General features: G+C 46.2%; 1 protein-coding gene across 2 annotated transcripts in view; it reads right to left on the reverse strand.

Moving 5' to 3' along the window:
- The window catches only part of SMG6 (SMG6 nonsense mediated mRNA decay factor), a 330,566-nt gene that overhangs the window by 111,709 nt on the left and 198,497 nt on the right, over positions 1-20,360 (reverse strand). For both annotated transcript variants that reach the window (XM_073565701.1, XM_073565700.1), the window contains exon 13: positions 1,339-1,540. In XM_073565701.1, coding sequence (XP_073421802.1) covers positions 1,339-1,540 — 202 coding nt within the window. The remainder of the gene's footprint in view (positions 1-1,338; positions 1,541-20,360) is intronic.

The following is a 20,360-nucleotide window of genomic DNA, read 5'->3' on the forward strand; positions in this document are numbered from 1 at the left end:
CCGCCCCTGCACCGGAGCACAGCCCGCCGCCGCCACCACACCACAGTGCCCACCTGCCCCAGCACAGCCCACCTGCCCCAGCACAACCAACCTGCCCCAGCACAACCAACCTGCCCCAGCACAACCATCCTGCCCCAGCACAACCATCCTGCCCCAGCACAACCATCCTGCCCCAGCACAACCATCCTGCCCCAGCACAACCATCCTGCCCCGGCACAGAGCCGCCACCGCACCAGCCTGGACCACTGAATGACCCCTGTGACCACTCCTCCACCTGTGCCGGATCCCTTCCCTGGTAAACTGAATTCGGACTGTAAGACGGACCCCCATTTGACACATTATTTTTTTCTCTATTTTCCTTCTGAAAATTTGGGGTGCGTCTTATGGTCCGGTGCGTCCTATAGTGCGAAAAATACAGTACCTTAAATTGTACTACAGATAGGAAGACGCTTTATATTAATTTCCTAGCCCCGAAATGCGGTCCATCCATCCTGAAAGGTACGGAGAGAGTTCACATGTGTAAATGTAATAAGGCTTGGCATGTGCTGCGAGACGCTATATTCTACAAAGACCTGATGGGTTCGCTCACCACAAAATGTGTTTATCTTACAGAAAACAGTCCATGCCAGCCCAGCCGGGCCAGCGATTACTGATTGCGCCAGCAAAGCAACTGTTTCAGTCAGCGCCGACACATAAGGGAATAAATTGAATTTTTTTTTTAAAGGAAAAAAAGGAGTTCACACACAGTTTCTACTTCTCTCTAGTCAGCTATTTATCACTTTCCTCTTAGAAAAAAAAAATAGAAAAAGGACAAAAAAAAAAAAAAAAAAAAAAGAGCCCTGGCAGATATCCTGGATGAGAGTTCTGTGGTGGATGAAGAGGGTGAGCGGAGGGGAGGGGGGTATGCATGATGCAAACCATTTGGAGCTAAGTGAGAACGCTGCCAATACAAGCTGCTCGTGAGGAAGTGATGGGACGTTCAGCGAGCCAGAGCGCGGACACAGCTTGAGACTGTATAGCAGCACTTAAGCCCCACATACATACAACACAACACACATGTCCGAGAGCTATGCACTATAAACAGCGTACACGTGCTAGCAGACTTCATATACAGTGCCCAAAGGAAACCATTGACCTTTTTACCTATGACATAGAGCTGGAAGTCAGCAGTGAAAAGGTCAATATTTTCCCTTAGCGCGCTCAATCAACGACTTCACCGTGTTCATTACTCAGAGTAAACTTCCCGAGATTTAATGGGATGAGGCGCAAGAAGCGAAGATGAGCTTTAAGGACGCTATACGGGAAAAGAGAGAACCTGCCAATTTGTTCTTCACTGACCTTGTCCGAGGTTTTCTCTACGTAGCACGGATCCTGAGGAGCAGCGAGAAGAGGAACAAACCCAGAGAGAAGTCTATCTTCTTCCAGGATCAGGAGAGAGAGGTCGTCATCAGGATCCTTATAAAGTGGAACTTCGGACTGGTTCACATTGGTCAATGTGTTACAGAAGTCCGCCAACACCATCCACACATCGAGGGCTGACCTGTGAAAGACACGAGCAAATAAAAAAACATTATTAATTCCAAATACAATACAGTAACATTCCTTTAATTCAGAAGCTGATAATTTAGAAACTCAATCCAGCACTGATTCCCAGTAAAAAAAAATGCAGAAAAAATTGGAGCTTGATGAATTATCCTTCTGTTTAGATAAAATGATTCAAGAGAATTTACTTATGAAAAGACTTGGCTGCAGGCACTCATCATGGAGGCCGGGAAAAAGACTTTATGTGGACCTTTGCACCAAACTCATTCTTTTTTGTAAGTGAAGAGTTATCCCTAACACTGGAGGTTAGCACCTATATACAGGATTTGACCACTAAGACCCCCACTAATCCCACGAAACAGGCCTCTGAAATGCTCTGCAGGATTGGAGTGGTGGCAGAGTATGAGCGCCTACACTCCATTTTAAAGCTAGATTTTTGGGATTGTTTGGCGTCCCACAAGTCATTGATAGGGGATGACTCTCAATGCTACGAGGACTTAAAAGGACTTTTTTTTTTTTTTTTTTTTTTTTTAACTTTAAGGGCAAGTCTTAAGTAAAAACTAGAAATATGGCAACGGTTTTCCGACTTTTGCAGCTTTTCTTGGGAGATTATCAGCACACTGTTACACCGCTCCGCCATACCCACCCGGCCTCCGCTCCCACGCCGCAGTCGCCCTCCGCTCCCACGCCGCAGCCTCTCTCCACCCGACGGCCGCGGCGGTCACCTGAGACAGACCCGCGACCGATGCCTTCCCTGCATGCTATGCGCATGCGCCATAGGCCGCGGCCGCGCCTCCTTCCTGCTTCTTATGCTCCGGCTGTGCCCTGACCCGGAAGCACATTTGGACCAATGGCTGACCTGACGGGGCCATATCAGGCCGCTTCCCCCTGAGGGAGGCGCCTGATCGTTGTGTTTCCTGACACTCTGGCCTCGCTCCATCGTGCACACTCTGCTCCTGCAGTTCCTGTCTCGGCTGCTCCTCACAGCAGCTTCTCAGTCCTGCTACCCGTGTTCCTGTCGTCCTACTCCAGTCCTGCCTTGTGTTTCTGCCGTCCTACTCCAGTCCTGCCTTCACTGTTCCTGCCGTCCTACTCCAGTCCTGCCTTGTGTTCCTGCCGTCCTACTCCAGTCCTGTCTTCAGTGCTCCTGCCGTCCTACTCCAGTCCTGCCTTGTGTTCCTGCCGTCCTACTCCAGTCCTGTCTTCAGTGCTCCTGCCGTCCTACTCCAGTCTCAGTCTTACTCCGGTCCATCTTGAGCCGCCCCTCTCGGTACCGGCTACCGTGGTACTCGAACCCCTGGGCCTGCTCCTAACGGTCCCTGTATAGGGGTCGGTTCCACCTGGCAGCTCGCCCGGGGTCCCTCGGTGCCACGGTCCAGAGGGTCCACTCTCGGAGCTCCCGCTCCTGACCACCCACGCTAACACACACCATTACCAAGGACATAAGCAGGCAATGGGAATTCCAGGGGCAAGAAGGCAAACTGTCCGAAGCAAAGCAAAGAATGTCCTTCTGGACTTTGATCGGTCTGGGTATAAGTTGTTAGAGCCTATTTTTGTAGAAAAGTACATTATTTCAATGAAAAGTAAAAAAAAAAAAAAAAAAAGACTGCAGTATACAGATTTATATAATGGGAGCCTATTCGCAAAGTAGCTGCCATCTACTGAAGGTATATATCGGGAGATCTTTCCAATGTGGTCACACAGATGACCAAGAACTTTCAAATGACAGACTTTTCAGTCTTGTCACAAATTAATTCTCAAAAATATTAAGAGGAACATTTTTAAATCCATTAAAGACAGTTTTGGTTATAAATAAATTACATTTTCATCTATAATAGCGCCCCCTACTCGTCCTCCTGTGGTTGGTATGTTGGTCCACAGAGTGGCGGCTGCACATGCTCAGTAGCTTCATTCTCCGTCTCTGCTCATGCAGCGTAGTGAGTGGACAGTGATGAGGCCGATGCTATACGGTAATCAGAAGCATGTGCAGACAGACATTACTATTTATAAGAGAGATGGCGGAGGCGGCGTGAGGAACTATTTTCTCTGTAGGTCAGTGAAGGGCTGAGACTAAAAGAGAGAAAAATTACACTAGAATGTTTTATTTTTCACATTCATATGGTTAACCCCTTTCCAACATCGGGCGAATATTTGCACCGATGTCGGACTCCCTCCCTTTGATGTGGGCTCCGGCGGTGAGCCCACATACTTCCTGGGACATGTCAGCTGTTTTGAACAGCTGACATGTGCCCGCAATAGCTGTGGGTGGAATCGCGATCCACCCGCAGCTATTAAATAGTTAAATGCCGCTGTCAAACGCTGACAGCGGAATTTAAATGGCGCTTCCGGCAATTGCGCTGGAAATATGCACACCGGTGACCTGCGTCACGTGATCGCGGGTCACCAGTGTGTTGGCATGACAAACAGAGGTCTCCTGGAGACCTCTATGGTTGTCAGGGCCGGATTGCTGTGAGCGCCACAAAGTGGTCGGCGCTCATAGCAAGTCAGTAATTCTACTACACAGAGGCGATCTCACCATCTCCTGTATGTAGCAGAGCCGATCAAGCTATGGCAGTTTTTAGTCTCCTATGGAGACCATTGAAGCATGCCAAAAGTAAAAGCAAAAATGTTTAAAAATATTAAAAAAGTAAAAAAAAAAAAAAAAATATAAAAGTTCAAATCACCCCCCTTTCGCCCCATTCAAAATAAAGCAATAAAAATAAAATCAAACATACAGATATTTGGTATCACCGAGTTCAGAATCGCCCGATCTATCAATAAAAAAAAGGATTACCTGATCGCTGAATAACGTAGTGAGAAAAAAAATCAAAATGCCTGAATTATGGTTTTTTTTAGTCGCCACAACATTGCATTAAAATGCAATAACAGGCGATCAAAAGATCGTATCTGCACCAAAATGGTATAATTCAAAACGTCCACTCGGCACACAAAAAATAAGCCCTCACCCAACTTGAGATCACGAAAAATTGAAATGCTACAAGTATTGGAAAATGGCGCAATTTTTTTTGAGCAAAGTTTGGAATTTTTTTTCACCACTTAGAAAAAAAAGAACCTAGTCATGCTTGGTGTCTATGAACTCGTAATGACCTGGACAATCATAATGGCAGGTCAGTTTTAGCACTTAGTGAACCTAGCAAAAAAGCCAAACAAAAAACAAGTGTGGGATTGCACTTTTTTTTTGCAATTTCACCGCATTTAGAATTTTTTTCCTGTTTTCTAGTACAATACATGGTAAAATCCAATGGTGTCAATCAAAAGTACAACTCGTCCCGCAAAAAATAAGCCCTCACATGGCCATATTGACAGAAAAATAAAAAAGTTATGGGTCTGGGAAGAGGGGAGTGAAAAACAAAAACGCAAAACCGAAAAATGTTTCGGGGGTTAAAGGTGTCCATTACTCCAGAGATTTTATTTTTTTTAAATTGTGGGACAACTCTTCTAAACCTTCAGGAAGGTTTTCACCATTGCTAGTAATTTTACATGCGGCTCTAGTACTATACTGTACAATAATCCAGAATGTATGGTAGGTCAAATTGATGCCTGATGAGCGGTTTTACAGTGAAACCTCAAGACTGGTGGTGTAAGCTTTAAAAAGAGTAGTTCTGCCTTTTAACAACACAGTAAAAAAAATCTACATGAAAGGGAAAAGGGCGATTCTATTAGGACAAGTAAACCGACTTCTCTCCTCCAAATAACTGCCATCAACACTATTAGCGGCACTTATTTTCTAAATGTAGGTGTTCAGAATCTGCAGGCCAATAAGATTTTGACAGAATAAAGTAGCTCGACTCTAATAAGGAAATTTCATACTCAGAATTTTGAAAAATAAAGGTCTACTGTATTTTTAGATTGCTAAAATGACGTTTAGGATTTTCATATTAATGGACTGTCTGTGCAATACATCGACAATAACAGATTACTGGGGGTCATTAACCCCTTCATGACCAAGCCTATTTTGACCTTAATGACCAGGCCATTTTTTGCAATTCTGACCAGTGTCCCTTTATGAGGTAATAACTCAGGAATGCTTCAACGGATCCTAGCGATTCTGAGATTGTTTTTTCGTGACATATTGGGCTTCATGTTAGTGGTAAATTTAGGTTGATAATTTTTGCGTTTATTTGTCAAAAAATCAGAAATTTGGTGAAAATTTAGAAAATTTAGCAATTTTCAAATTTTGAATTTTTATTCTGTTAAACCAGAGAGTTATGTGACACAAAATAGTTAATAAATAACATTTCCCATATGTCTACTTTACATCAGCACAATTTTGGAAACAAAATATTTTTTTGTTAGGAAGTTATAAGGGTTAAAAGTTGACCAGCGATTTCTCATTTTTACAATAAAATTTACAAAACCATTTTTTTTAGGGACCACCTCACATTTGAAGTCACTTTGAGGGGTCTATATGGCAGAAAATACCCAAAAGTTACACCATTCTAAAAACTGCACCCCTCAAGCTACTCAAAACTACATTCAAGAAGATTATTAACCCTTCAGGTGTTTCACAGGAACTAAAGCAATGTGGAAAGAAAAAATGGACATTTTAATTTTTCCAACAAAAATTTTCTTTTAGCATAAATTTTTTCATTTTCACATGGGAAACAGGATAAAATGGATCCTAAAATTTGTTGGGCAATTTCTCCTGAGTACAATGATACCTCATATGTGGTCATAAACCACTGTTTGGGCGCACGGCACAGCTCAGAAGGGAAGGAGCACCATTTGACTTTTTGAATGGAAAATATGCTGGAATATTTAGCGGTTGCCATGTCGTGTTTGGAGAGCCCCTGTATGCATAAACATTGGATCTCCCCCACAAGTGACCCCATTTTGGAAACTAGACCCCCCAAGGAACTTATCTAGATGCATAGTGATCACTTTGAACCCCCAGGTACTTCACAAATTGATCTGTAAAAAAAATAAATACTTTTTTTTCACAAAAATTTTCTTTTAGCCTCAGTTTTTTCATTTTCACATGGGCAACAGGATAAAATGGATCCTAAAATTTGTTGAGCAATTTCTCCTGAGTGCACAGATACCTCATATGTGGTCATAAACCACTGTTTGGATGCACGGCAGGGCCCGGAAGGCAAGGAGCACCATTTGACTTTTTGAATGGAAAATTAGCTCCAATCGTTATCGGACACCATGTCGCATTTGGAGAGCCCCTGTGCACCTAAACATTGGAGCTCCCCCACAAGTGACCCCATTTTGGAAACTAGACCCCCTAAGGAACTTATCTAGATGTGTAGGGAGCACTTTGAACCCCCAAGTGCTTCACAAAAGTTTATAACACAGAGCATTGAAAATAAAAAATAATTTTTTTTCCTCAAAAATGATTTTTAGCACACTATTTTTAATTTTCACAAGGCTAACAGGAGAAATTGGACCACAAATCTTGTTGTCCAGTTTGTCCTGAGTACGCTGGTACCCCATATGTGGGGGGGAACCACTGTTTGGGCACACGGCAGGGCTCAGAAGGGAAGGAGCGCCATTTGACTTTTTGAAATGCAAATTACTTCCAATCGTTAGCGGACACCATGTCGTGTTTGGAGAGCCCCTGTGTGCCTAAACATTGGAGCTCCCCCACAAATGACCCCATTTTGGAAACTAGACCCCCTAATGAACTTATCTAGATGTGTAGTGAGCACCTTGAACCCTCAAGTGCTTCACAAAAGTTTATGACACAGAGCCGTGAAAATAAAAAAATTTTTTTTTCCCTCAAAAAATTATTTTTTAGTGCGCAATTTTTTATTTTCACAAGGGTACCAGGATAAATTAGACCCCAAAATTTGTTGTCCAGTTTGTCCTGAGTACGCTGGTACCCCACATGTGGGGGGGAACCACTGTTTGGGCACACGTCGGGGCTCGGAAGGGAAGTAGTGACATTTTGAAATGCTGACTTTGATGGAATGGTCTGCGGGTGTCATGTTACATTTGCAGAGCCCCTGATGTACCTAAACTGTGGAACCCCCCCACAAGTGACCCCATTTTGGAGACTAGACCCCCCAAGGAACTTATCTAGATGTGTGGTGAGCACCTTGAACCCCCAAGCGCTTCACAGAAGTTTATAACGCAGAGCCGTGAAAATAAAAAAAAAATTTTTTTCCACAAAAAAAAATGATTTTTAGGCAGCAATTTTTTTTTCACAGGGGTAGCAGGATAAATTGGACCCCAAAAGTTGTTGTTCAGTTTGTCCTGAGTACGCTGATACCCCATATGTGGGGGATGACCACTGTTTGGGTACACGTCGGGGCTCAGAAGGGAAGTAGTGACATTATGAAATGCTGACTTTGATGGAATGGTCTGCGGGCATCATGTTACATTTGCAGAACCCCTGATGTACCTAAACTGTGGAACCCCCCCACAAGTGACCCCATTTTGGAAACTAGACCCCCTAAGGAACTTATCTAGATGTGTGGTGAGCACCTTGAACCCCCAAGTGCTTCACAGAAGTTTATAACGCAGAGACGTGAAAATAAAAAATTTTTTTTTTTCCTCAAAAAAAGTGATTTTTAGCCAGCAATTTTTTTTTTCACAAGGGTAGCAGGATAAATTGGACCCCATACGTTGTTGTACAGTTTGTCCTGAGTACGCTGGTGCCCCATATATGGGCTGGAACTATTGTTTGGGCACACGTAAGGGCTCGGAATGGAAGTAGTGGCGTTTTGAAATGCAGACTTTGATGAAATGGTCTGCGGTCGTCATTACGTTTGCAGAGCCCCTGATGTGCCTAAACAATAGAAACCCCCCACAAATGACCCCATTTTGGAAACTAGACCTCCCAAGTAACTTATCTAGATGCCTGGTGAGCACTTTGGACCCCCAAGTGCTTCACAGAACTTTATAACGCAGAGACGTGAAAATTAAAAAAAATTTTTTTCCACAAAAATATTTTTTAGCCCCCAATTTTTTATTTTATTTTTTATTTTCCCAAGGGTACCAGGAGAAATTAGACCCCCAAAGTTGTTGTGCAATTTTTCCTGAGTACGCTGATACCCCATATGTTGGGGTAAACCACTGTTTGGGCACACGTCGGGGCTTGGAAGGGAGGAAGCACCGTTTAACTTTTTGAACGCAAAATTGGCTGGAATCAATGGTTGCACCATGTCGCGTTTGGTGACCCCCTGATGTGCCTAAACAGTGGAAACCCCTCAATTCTAACTCCAGCCCTAACCCCAACACACCCCTAACCACAGCCCTAACCCCAACACATCCCTAACCCTAATTCCAACCCTAACCATAACCCTAAGCCCAACAGACCCCGAACCCTAATCCCAACCCTAATCATAACCCTAACCACAAGCCTAACCCTAATTCCAACCCTAACCCTAATTCCAACCCTAACCCTAATTCCAACCCTAACCCTCTTTCCAACCCTAACCCTCTTTCCAACCCTAACCCTCTTTCCAACCCTAACCCTCTTTCCAACCCTAACCCTCTTTCCAACCCTAACCCTCATTCCAACCCTAACCCTCTTTCCAATCCTAACCCTAACCCTCTTTCCAACCCTAACCCTCTTTCCAACCCTAACCCTAACCCTCTTTTCAACCCTAACCCTCTTTTCAACCCTAACCCTCTTTTTAACCCTAACCCTCTTTTCAACCCTAACCCTAACCCTCTTTTCAACCCTAACGGAAAAATAAAAATAAAAATATTTTCTTTATTTTATTAGTTCTGCCTACCTATGGGGGTGATAATCGGGGGGTTTATTTACTTTTTCTTTCATTTTGATCACTGTGAGAGTGATCAAAATGAAAGAATGGAATCTGCAGCCGGCAGATTCGGGCGGGCGCACTGCGCATGCGCCCGCCATTTTCAAAGATGGCGGCGCCCATCATCCGGACCCGAGGGACACCGGGAGGGACGGGGGGACTCAGGAGGTACCGGGGGGGGTGAGGGGGGATCGGAGGCTGGCGGGGAGCAGAGGGAATGGGAGGGGGGCAGATGATGACAGCGGCGGCAGATCGCCGCTGTCATTCAGTAGCGGGGAGGCGATCGCCGGTGGGGGGGTGGAATCGGTGTCTCCAGCCATGTCCGATGCTACAGCAGCGTCGGACATGGCTGGATTGTAATAATTCATCAATTTTCATTGATGAAATATTACTATCGCTCTGATTGGCTGTTTCACTTTTAACAGACAATCAGAGCGATCGTAGCCACGTGGGGGCGAAGCCACGCCCCCTGTGGTGAATTACAAAGCCCCCTGTATCTGCGGGTCGGGTGACCTTTCAGTGACCCCGGTCACCCACAGGGGGGCTTTGAAGTCATGACACCACATAGGCGTCACTGGTCAGATTTGAACCAGGTTTCATGACGCCTATGTGGCGTCATTGGTCGTGAAGGGGTTAAAGAAGCACTCACATCAAAAAAATTTTCTCCTCTTAAGATATTGCAGTCGTCATATTATATAACACTGTGTACTTACAATTGCTCATTTTGCCTTTCTACCAGTTGATTCTTCTCTCTTCCATTAGGTCTATGACATTACGTGATTAAAAACTGACTAGAGGAATCCCTCTAAGCTGTATGCAGAAACAGGAGGTCTCTTTCCCTGCAAGACACATCCCAGTTTCACTCCTGACCCAGCTGCTGCCTCCTCCCCGCTGCCAGGGACTCTGCTCTGCAGTGATGATTCATGCAGGGAAGAGAGACCACCATGGTTACTTACCAGTAGCCGGTTTTTCCGGAACCCATGACAGCACACCTGAGAGAGGGATCCGCCCCGCCAGGACAGGAACCTACTGAGGCGGCACCTCTCCCCCGCTTCAGTTGGTTACAGAGCATTGAGAGGACTTTCTGGTTAGTTATATGTTTATCCAACACCACATCACACAAATACACCCTATTAAAATGCACACCCATACCGTGAAAAAAAGGGGGGGTATATACGGGTGCTGTCATGGGTTCCGGAAAAAACGGCTACCGATAAGTAACCATGGTGGTTTTCCCTTCACCCATGACAGCACACCTGAGAGATTTTTGGAGACTTCGAACCACCTTAGGGAGGGACCACCGCTTGCAGCACCCTTCTACCAAAGGTTAAGTCAGCAGAGGAGGATAGATTTAATCTATAGTGTCTAAAGAAGGTTGATGGTGAGGCCCAGGTAGCGGCCTTACAAATTTGATCAATCGATACCTCTGCTCCCTAATCCATCTGGCAATGGTCCCCTTTGACACTCCGCAACCCTTTCTGCACCCTGAAAGGCTACGAATAGGGACTGGGATCTCCTCCACTGGCTAGTCACAGATATATATTCTAGCAGGGCCCTTCTAACATCTAATTTGTGGAATTTTTCCTCCCCTGGATTTTTTTGAATTTTGCAGAAGGAAGGAAGGACAATCTCCTGACCCCGATGGAAATCTGATACGACCTTCGATAGATACGCCGCTGGGTCTGTTTTTAACACCGCTCTATCCGGATACACTTGGGTATAAGGTGGGTTTACCGAGAGGGCCTGTAAGTCACTTACTCTACGGGCCGAAGTAAGGGCAACTAATATAATCATCTTCAGGGTAAGATATTTTATAGGCAGTTGTTGAACAGGCTCGAATGGCTCTTTTGTGAGGGCCTCTAACACCAGGTTTAGATCCCACGGGGCTATTTTTGGTAATGGGATAGGTCTGGACCTGTGGCAGGATTTATTGAACCTAGCTACCCATCTGTTTGCTGCCAAGTTACAATTATATAGTGCGCCTAGTGCGGACACCTGAACTTTAATGGTATTCACCGCTAACCCCAGCTGTAATCCTGATTGTAAAAATTCCAAAATGGCCTTAATCGGGGATTTTTGGTCTAACGGCTTCCCCAGGAACTTATTTCATGTTCTGCCATAGATATTAGTCGTTACTGGCTTCCTACTTTTTAGCAGGGTGGCCACTAACCCCGGAGAGAACCCTCTATCCATTAGAAGCAACCTTTCAATTCCACGCCGTCAGATGGAATCCATTGACCTGTGCGTGGAATATTGCACCCTGAGCTAGCAGGTCTGGGATCTGCGGTAGGACCCATGGATCTGAGAGGCACATCATCTGCAACAGCGAGAACCAGGGTCTTTTTGGCCAGAACGGAGCTATTAGGATCACCCTGGCTTGATCTTTACTGATTTTCCTCACCACTGTTGGGATCAGAGCCACTGGGGAAAACACATAAACAAGCCTGAAATTCCACGGAATTTGCAATGAGTCCACTGCCCATGGCTTTTCCTTTCGGTTTAATGAACAGAACCTTTCTACCTGCCTGTTTTTGTTGGCAAAGAGGTCTATCATCGGTTCCCCCCAGAGTTGAACTATCTTCTGAAAAACTGACCGATTTAGAGCCCATTCCCCTTGCTTTAGTGTGTTGCGGCTCAGGAAATCGGCTTCTATATTCTCCGCACCTTTTATATGTAGTGCCGTCAGAGAGAATAGATGTTGTTCTGCTCTCTGAAAAATGTCGCTGGCCGCCTTCATTAGGGAGTGTGATCTTGTACCCCCCTGGTGACTGATGTACGCCACTGTTACGCTGTTGTTCGACATGATACGGACGTTGGGGCCACTGAGGAAGGGGATAAAATTTGTTAGGGCTTTGCTCACTGCCCACAGTTCTCTCAAGTTGGAAGATGCATTTTGCTCTTGAGGCCCCCAGGGCCCCGTGACCTCTTAGGTGCACTCCCCAGCCTGAGGAGCTTGCGTCTGTCAGAATTATGTCGGTCACTGGTTTGTCCCATTGTATCCCTGACGTCAAGTTTGTTCTGTCTAACCACCATTTGAGAGAGTTCCTGACCTCTAAGGAAAGCTCCAGTCTTCTTTCTAAACACCCTTTTAGAGACCTTTGTGCTGACAGAATTTCCGTCTGAAGCTGTCGGGAATGGAATTGTGCCCACCATACCGCCGGGATACAGGACGTCAGGGTGCCTAGCAAGAACATAGTGTTCCTCAGGATCATGTGGGGTTGGTCTAGGGCCGCTAATGTCACATTCCTCATGTTTTCTACCTTGGCCTCCGGTAGTAGACAGGTTTGTTGTTCTGAATCCAGGATAAACCCTAGAAAAACTTGTTTCTTTAGGGGTTGTAGCCTTGATTTTTTTATGTTTATCATCCAGCTCAGTCTTTAAAGGGTGTATGTCACTCGTTCTACCTGTGCAGTGCAGTGGCCTTCTGAGCTTCCCACTATTAAGAAGTCATCCAAATAGGGTATTATGACCGTGTTGTGGATTCGAAGGAAGGCTGTCTTCTCCGCTATGACTTTGGTAAACACTCTCGGGGCTATGAATATGCCGAATGGAAGGGCTCTGAATTGAAAATGCCTGAGATTGCCATGGATGTAGAGAGCTACTCTTAAGTATTTTTGATAACCTGAATGAATGGGGATGTGATAGCATGCATCCTTTAAATCGACTACAGCCATAAAACAATCGTGATGTAGCAGCTTTATGGCTGTAGTTACCGATTCCATCTTGAAAGTTTGATTTTTCATCCACTGATTGAGGCCTCTGAGGTTTATGATTGTCCTGAATGACTGGTCTGGTTTTTTTTTTTTTTATCAGGAAGAGGGGTGAGTAGAATCCCGTTGTTTCTTGTCCGCTCGGGACTTCGGAAAGAACGTGCTTGTCTAACAGACTTAAGATTTCTGATTCTAGGGCCAATTGTTCCCCTATCACCTTTCTGACGGGGGTCACGACGAATGATGTTACTGGTTGATGTAAAAAAGGGATCTTGAGGCTTTCCCTTATGATGTTTAGGATCCAGGCACTGGAAGAGATGTTTTCCCAGGCCTGGGAAAAGAGCGTCAACCTCCCCCCTACCGAAATGCTGGCGTCATTGTGGGGATTTCTTGGAGGTTGAGGTGGCTCCTCCGAACATGAATCCGGACTCCTTTTTCCTCTTATCATTCCATTTTCTCCTATCCCCCGGAGGAAGGCCCCTGTTGAATTTTCCCCTCCGAAAGGGCGGCCTCCTCTGATCCACTGGGAACCTGGGGAAGCCCTTCTTCCTGTCGCTTGCCTTCTCTAAGATGTCATCTAGGTTTTTTCCAAATAAAAAATGACCATCACAAGGGAGAGAGCACAGCTTAGCTTTAGACTGCAGATCCCCTGGGCAGCCCTTAAGCCATAAAGCCCGTCTCGCGGCGTTTGATAGTCCTGCTGCTCTTGTTGTCAATCTCATGGAGTCGGCGGAAGTGTCGGCTAAAAAAGCTGCCGCCCCATGCTGCAGATACATGTCTGCCAATATTTTTTCTCTTGAGACTTTTGAAGCCAGTCTTTCTTCCAGCTGCTGCAACCAAATCATTAAAGAACGTGCCGCGCAGGTGCCCGCTATTGCTGGCTTCAGTCCTCCTGCTGCTGCTTCCCACATATGTCTTAAATAGGAATCCGCTTTTTTATCTAGCGGGTCCCTAAACACCCCTGAATCCTCCAGGGGCAGGGCCGATCTTTTAGATGACCTGGACACTGCTGCGTCAATCTTTGGGACCTTGTCCCATATTTCTGTGTCCTTATGTTCAAAGGGGTACCTCCTTTTAGAGGAGGAAGGAAGGGCTCCTGACATCTCAGGCTTCCTCCATTCTCTCTCAATGAGTGCTTGGACTTTCTCGTTGACTGGAAAGGTCCGTTTCTTCCTTTCCTGTAGTCCCCCCGAACATGACGTCTTCCAGGGACTTAGCTGTTTTTTCCTCCTGTAGGCCCATGGTTACTCTAATGGCCTTGAGGAGAGCATCCGTATTCTCTATTGGAAAACACTGTTTGCCACCCGTGTCGCTATCTGAGGAAGAGGAGGATGGGTGTTCCGCCTGAGATAAGGCCGCGGAAGAGTCTGAGAAAGAACTAGGGGGATCTTTCCAAATTTTTTTTTCCTTTCTTTAGCAAAGCTTTAAGCGAGCCTTCCATCTCTGACCTGATAATGGGTGGCCATGGTTCGCTGGATGCAGCTGGCGCAAAGGTTTTTCTGCCAGTCTCTTGCTAGGGGGCTTCTACATATAGCACAATCTCTATTGTTCCTTTTGCTCCCTGCTTTTTTGGGTTTCTCCTAAGGAATTTAACACACGGAAGAAGAACCCTGTTAACCACGTTACTAACATTCACGACGATCACTCACCACCGTAAGTAAGGGTACCGGACTCGGAGGCTGTGGAGGAGCACGTGACCTGTGCTCTCTGGATATCGAAGAGTCCTCCGACCTGTGGCTGGGGCGACTGCTGCTTTTGCCACTTGAACGGCTGCCATGCTTGCGAGCCGAGGGCTGTGATGGAGGCAGAGACGGTGGAGACGGCGACCGTTCCTGCTCTGACCCCATGGTTACCCGGCCATGCTGATGTCTTCCTCCTTTAAATAGTTCCGGTCCCGGCGAGGGTATTACTCCCCTTCCCCCTGCGACTGCCGGCTGCGCACTACTATTCCATATTGCCGGAGTCACACCAGGTGCCATATTGCTGTCGCTCTGCTGACGTCAGCCGGCGCGCTCCAGGCTGCTCTGCGTCGCCGTCAGCGGCCGGAAGACGCCCCCGGCTCTCCCACGCTACGCGCTCTGAGGGAGACAGCCCGGGGGCACGCGTGAGGGGAAGGAGGCGCGGTGGAGTGCCCTGGAATTAGGGACCGCCAGTCGCACCCTCACGAACCCAGAGACCCCGGGGACTGCGCTACCAGGCACCCGACGGCCGGCGCTACAGATAAGATGACCTGTTCTTCCCGTGCTGGGACGGGCCTGGATACTTTACATCCATGACAGGCACCGCCGCTGTCAGTCTGGGATTCCCTTCCAGGACAGGAACCCAACTGAAGCGGGGGAGAGGTGCCGCCCCTTATATTTCAGTAGGTTCTTGTCCTGGCGGGGCGGATCCCTCTCTCAGGTGTGCTGTCATGGGTGAAGGGAAAACTTCATGTTTCTACATAGAGCTTAGAAGGATTCAGCTAGTCTGTTTTTAATAACATCATGTCATAAACCTAAAGGAAAAGAGAAGAATTAACTGGGTAGAAGAGCAAAATAATCAATTGTAAGTACAAAGTGCTATGTAATTTGTTCACTGCAATGGATTAAATGATAACACTTTTGATGGGAGGAGGACTGCTTCTTTAATGTGTAATTTCTGGAGTACTCTTAAAGGGAATCTGTCACCCATTTTTTTGAGATATCATATAATGATATCATTCAATTGTGTCACACATAAGGAATCTCTTAGTACTTTTGCTTCCCCCTGACCCCGCACCTTTCATGCGTAAGTACCTTTTTTATATCGGTTCAGATGTATGTAAACTGCCACGGTCCGGTCCGATGAGCGGGACTTATTCAGCTGATCCCCCCTCCCTGTCTTGCTCTACACAAGAAGAAATGCATAGAGCAAGACAGGGAGTGGGGAGCAGTTGAATAAGCCCCGCCCAGCGGACCGGACAGCGGCAGTTTACATACATCTAAACCGATATAAAAAAGGTATTTATGCATGAAAGGTGCGGGGTCAGGGGGAAGCAAAAGTACTAAGAGAATCCTTATGTGACACACAATTGAATGATATCATTATATGATATCTCCCTTTAAAGGGAATCTGTCACCCCATTTTAGTGCTATAAGCTGCGGCCGCCGCCTTCAGGGGCTTATCTGCAGCATTCTGTAATGCTGTAGCTAAGCCCTCGATGAAACCTGAAAGATAAGAAAAACACGTTAGATTATACTCACTGGGGGGGCGGAGTCAGGTGCGGTGGGTGCCGCTGTCCGGTCCAGCGCCTCGAATCTTCATACGATGATGTCCTCCTCCTTGCTTCTCCGTCGGCTCTTGCCCAGGCGTACTTTCTCTGCCCTATTTAGGGCAGAGTAAAGTACTGCAGTGCGCAGGCTCCGGGAAAGGTCAGAGAGGTCCAGCGCCTGCGCACTGCAGTACTCTGCTCCGCCCTCAACAGGGCAGATAAAGTACGCATGCGCAGGAGCCGAGGGAGAAGCAAGGAAGAGATCATCGTATGAAGATGGGAGGCGCCAGACGGGACCGAACTCTTTTTTTCTTATCTTTCAGGTTACATCAGGGGTTTATCTACAGCATAACAAACAACTCATGGGAGGGTTTCTTTAAGGAGAAAGATTTGAATTCTTATTTCCAAGCCAGAAAATTCCATAAATCTGCTCTTATCGCTAACCCTAAAACAGAGTAAAAGGTTCCAATAAAAAGTTCAAGACAAGTCTTTCAAATCAAAGCAAAATAAAAGAGAAACATATTTTGTATACACAAGTTAATGACAAACACATAAAATTAGATTAACTCGTTTAGTTGGAGGAAAATGGATGAGACCAGCAGTAACACAAACACTGGCTCATCAGAACCGAAGAACGCATCAGTCGGGGAACCGTACAAAAGATGGAAACTTTCATTGTAAGGAAAGATCTGAGCAATAAGTGAGGAGGCTCCAGGTGCCAAATCTCTGAAGCTGCCTCAATTTGGCTGAGGTTTTACGCCAGGAAACGCCCGCTAACATCTTGCCACTGAGCACGTGATGGCAGTTCATAGGAACACTGTGTACCACTGACATGCAATTCCTCTCCCCACAGTAGAATGAAACGTTCCCCCTTCACATCTTTTCCTGTCAGAAGGGTTCATCTTCAAGCCCTCTAAAATCTGTCAAAAATGTGCGGATGAAAAAAAAAACATGGGATGATATAAACAGTGGGAAGGCTGGTCAGTGAGGTAATGGGAACAGCGTGGACTCTGCAAAGCCAAATAGTGTTTTAATAGTTAAAAGGACTGAACTTGACATAACCCCGAGGAAAGATCCTGTGCTGCCCCTCAGGTCTGACAACTATCAGAACAGAGCAGGCACCGGATGCATGAGAAGTGGGGGGCACAGGCCTCCTGGGAGATAAAGCTGCACGTCCTTGCCTTTAACCCTCAGAATGCCCTTGCTGCCCGCTTTGGGCCGAGCACTTCCGGTTCACACACATCCAGTGCCAAAAAACAGCGCCAAGTCACACAGAAAAGGCTAGCAAAGTAAACAAGCTGCACACAACAACTGTGACAAGAAGAAAGGCAGAGATATAGACAATCAAGAACAGGAGAGGCAAAGAAAGGGAAAGAATAGAAAGCGGGTAGGCAAGAAGAAAGTAATGAGGAGCACTGCATAGGGACAGAATGGAAAGAGCAAAGCAATAAAAAAGTAATGAGAAGCACTGCATAGGGACAGAATGGAAAGGGGGCAGGCAAGAAGAAAGTAATGAGGAGCACTGCATAGGGACAGAATGGAAAGGGGGCACACAAGAAGAAAGTAATGAGGAGCACTGCATAGGGACAGAATGGAAAGGGGGTAGGCAAGAAGTAATGAGGAGCACTGCATAGTGACAGAATGGAAAGAGCAAAGCAATAAGAAAGTAATGAGGAGCACTGCATAGGGACAGAATGGAAAGGGGGCAGACAAGAAGAAAGTAATGAGGAGCACTGCATAGGGCCAGAATGGAAAGAGGGCAGGCAAGAAGAAAATAATGAGGAGCACTGCACAACAGGGACAGAATGGAAAGAGGGCAGGCAAGAACAAAGAAATGAGGAGCACTGCATAGTGACAGAATGGAAGAGCAAAGGAATAAGAAAATAATGAGGAGCACTGCATAGGGACAGAATGGAAAGGGGGCAGGCAAGAAGAAAGTAATGAGGAGCACTGCATAGGGACAGAATGGAAAGGGGGCAGGCACGAAGAAAGTAATGAGGAGCACTGCATAGGGCCAGAATGGAAAGAGGGTAGGCAAGAAGAAAGTAATGAGGAGCACTGCACAACAGGGACAGAAAGGAAAGAGGGCAAGCAAGAAGAAAGTAATGAGGAGCACTGCATAGGGACAGAATGGAAAGAGCAAAGCAATAAGAAAGTAATGAGGAGCACTGCATAGGGACAGAATGGAAAGGGGGCAAGCAAGAAGAAAGTAATGAGGAGCACTGCATAGGGCCAGAATGGAAAGAGGGCAGGCAAGAAGAAAGTAATGAGGAGCACTGCACAACAGGAACAGAAAGGAAAGAGGGCAGCCCAGAAGACAGTAATGAGGAGCACTGCACAACAGGGACAGAATGGAAATAGGGCAGGCAAGAAGAAAGTAATGAGAAGCACAGTAAAGTAACAGAATGGAAAGAGGGCAGGCAAGAAGAAAGCAATGAGGAGCACTGCACAACAGGGACAGAAAGGAAAGAGGGCAAGCAAGAAGATCGTAATGAGGAGAACTGTACAGGGAAAGAATGAAAAGAGGGCAGGCAAGAAGAAAGTAATGAGGAGCACTGTACAGGGAAAGAATGGAAAGAGGACAGGCAAAGAGAAAGTAATAAGAAGCACTGTACAGGGAAAGAATGGAAAGAGGGCAGTCAAGAAAAAAGTAATGACAACTGTACAGGGAAAGAATGGAAAGAGGGGAGGCAAGAAGAAAGGAATGAGGAGCACTGCACAGGGACAGAATGGAAAGGGCAAAGTAAGAAGTAATGAGGAGCACTGTAAAAGGAAAGAATGGAAAGAGGGCAGGCAAGAAGAGTGCAATGAGGAGCACTGTACAGGGACAGAATGGAAAGGGCAAAGCAAGAAGAAAGTAATGAGGAGCACTGTACATGGAAAGAATTGAAAGAAGGTAGGCAAGAAGAAAGTAATGAGGAGCGCAGTATAGTAACAGAATGGAAAGAGGGCAGGCAAGAAGAAAGTAATGAGGAGCACTGCACAACAGGAACAGAATGGAAAGAGGGCAGGCAAGAAGACAGTAATGAGGAGCACTGTACAGGGAAAGAATGGAAAGAGGGCAAGCAAGAAGAACCCAATGGGGAGCACTGTACAGGAAAAGAATGGAAAGAGGGCAGGCAAGAAGAACGCAATGAGCACTGTACAGGGACAGAATGGGAAGAGCAAAGCAAGAATAAAGTAATGAAAAGCACTGTATATACATAGCAGGGTGTTGTGAATTCTGTTTATGGCCTCCCACTGGTTATTACTGAAGGTAGTGGAGCTGGTCAGATTGATAGAGGGGTTGTGAGTTCTCTTTCTGGGCTCCCTCTGGTGGTTACTGGAGGTAGTGGAGCTGATCTGATTGACAGAGGCTGGCCACCTGATAATGAGGATGACGATTGGAGATCTGGGGTTTCAGATTGGGATTTAAGACAGCCGACTCCCTCTATCCCTACTGGTGATTTTCTTCCTGTGCCTCCTGAGGTCTGATGTCTCCTGCTCTGTCCCTGCATGGTTCAGCTAAGTGGTTCATTTGCTACTCTGTTTGCATTTGATCTGGTTTTCTTTATCTCAGCTTTGTGCGGGTCAGCCAGCTCCGGCTGGGGCTGTGCTGAATCACCACCCATATGTTACTGCTTGTGCCAGTTTGTTTTGTCCCCTGTTATATTGGTCTCTTTTTGCTTTGCTTTCAGAATATACCAGAGTGCTGATATAGTGGGGGCGAAGTCGTGCGACTTCAGTGTTTTTTGTGCATCAGACGTGTTGGACTTTTGCAGGGTTTTTTGCGTGATTGCAGACAGTGTCTTTCCTTTCCTGTCCTGTCTAGTTAGTGTGGGCCCCATCATTTGCTCAGTCTATTTTCTATTTTCCTACCTGCGTTTGTGTTTTCATCTTGTCTCACCAACATTATATGTTTGGGGGCTATCTATTCCTTTGGGGTCTGCTCCGGGGCAGTTTAGATTTCCCCTTTCTTGCTTTAGGCTTAGTTAGCTCTCCGGCTGTGCCGAGGCGTCTAGGATCATCGTAGGTACGCTCCACGGCTACTGCTAGTTGTGTGGATAGGATCAGGGGTCTGCAATCCGCTTAGTTACCAACCTATCTGGTTTTCTGTGGCTTAGCCTGGGCCTGCTATCCTCAGTGACCCATTCATAACAG

The sequence above is a fragment of the Dendrobates tinctorius genome, unplaced genomic scaffold (assembly GCF_039654945.1).
Source record: "Dendrobates tinctorius isolate UK_male_01 unplaced genomic scaffold, ASM3965494v1 ptg000016l, whole genome shotgun sequence".
NCBI lineage: Eukaryota > Metazoa > Chordata > Amphibia > Anura > Dendrobatidae > Dendrobates > Dendrobates tinctorius.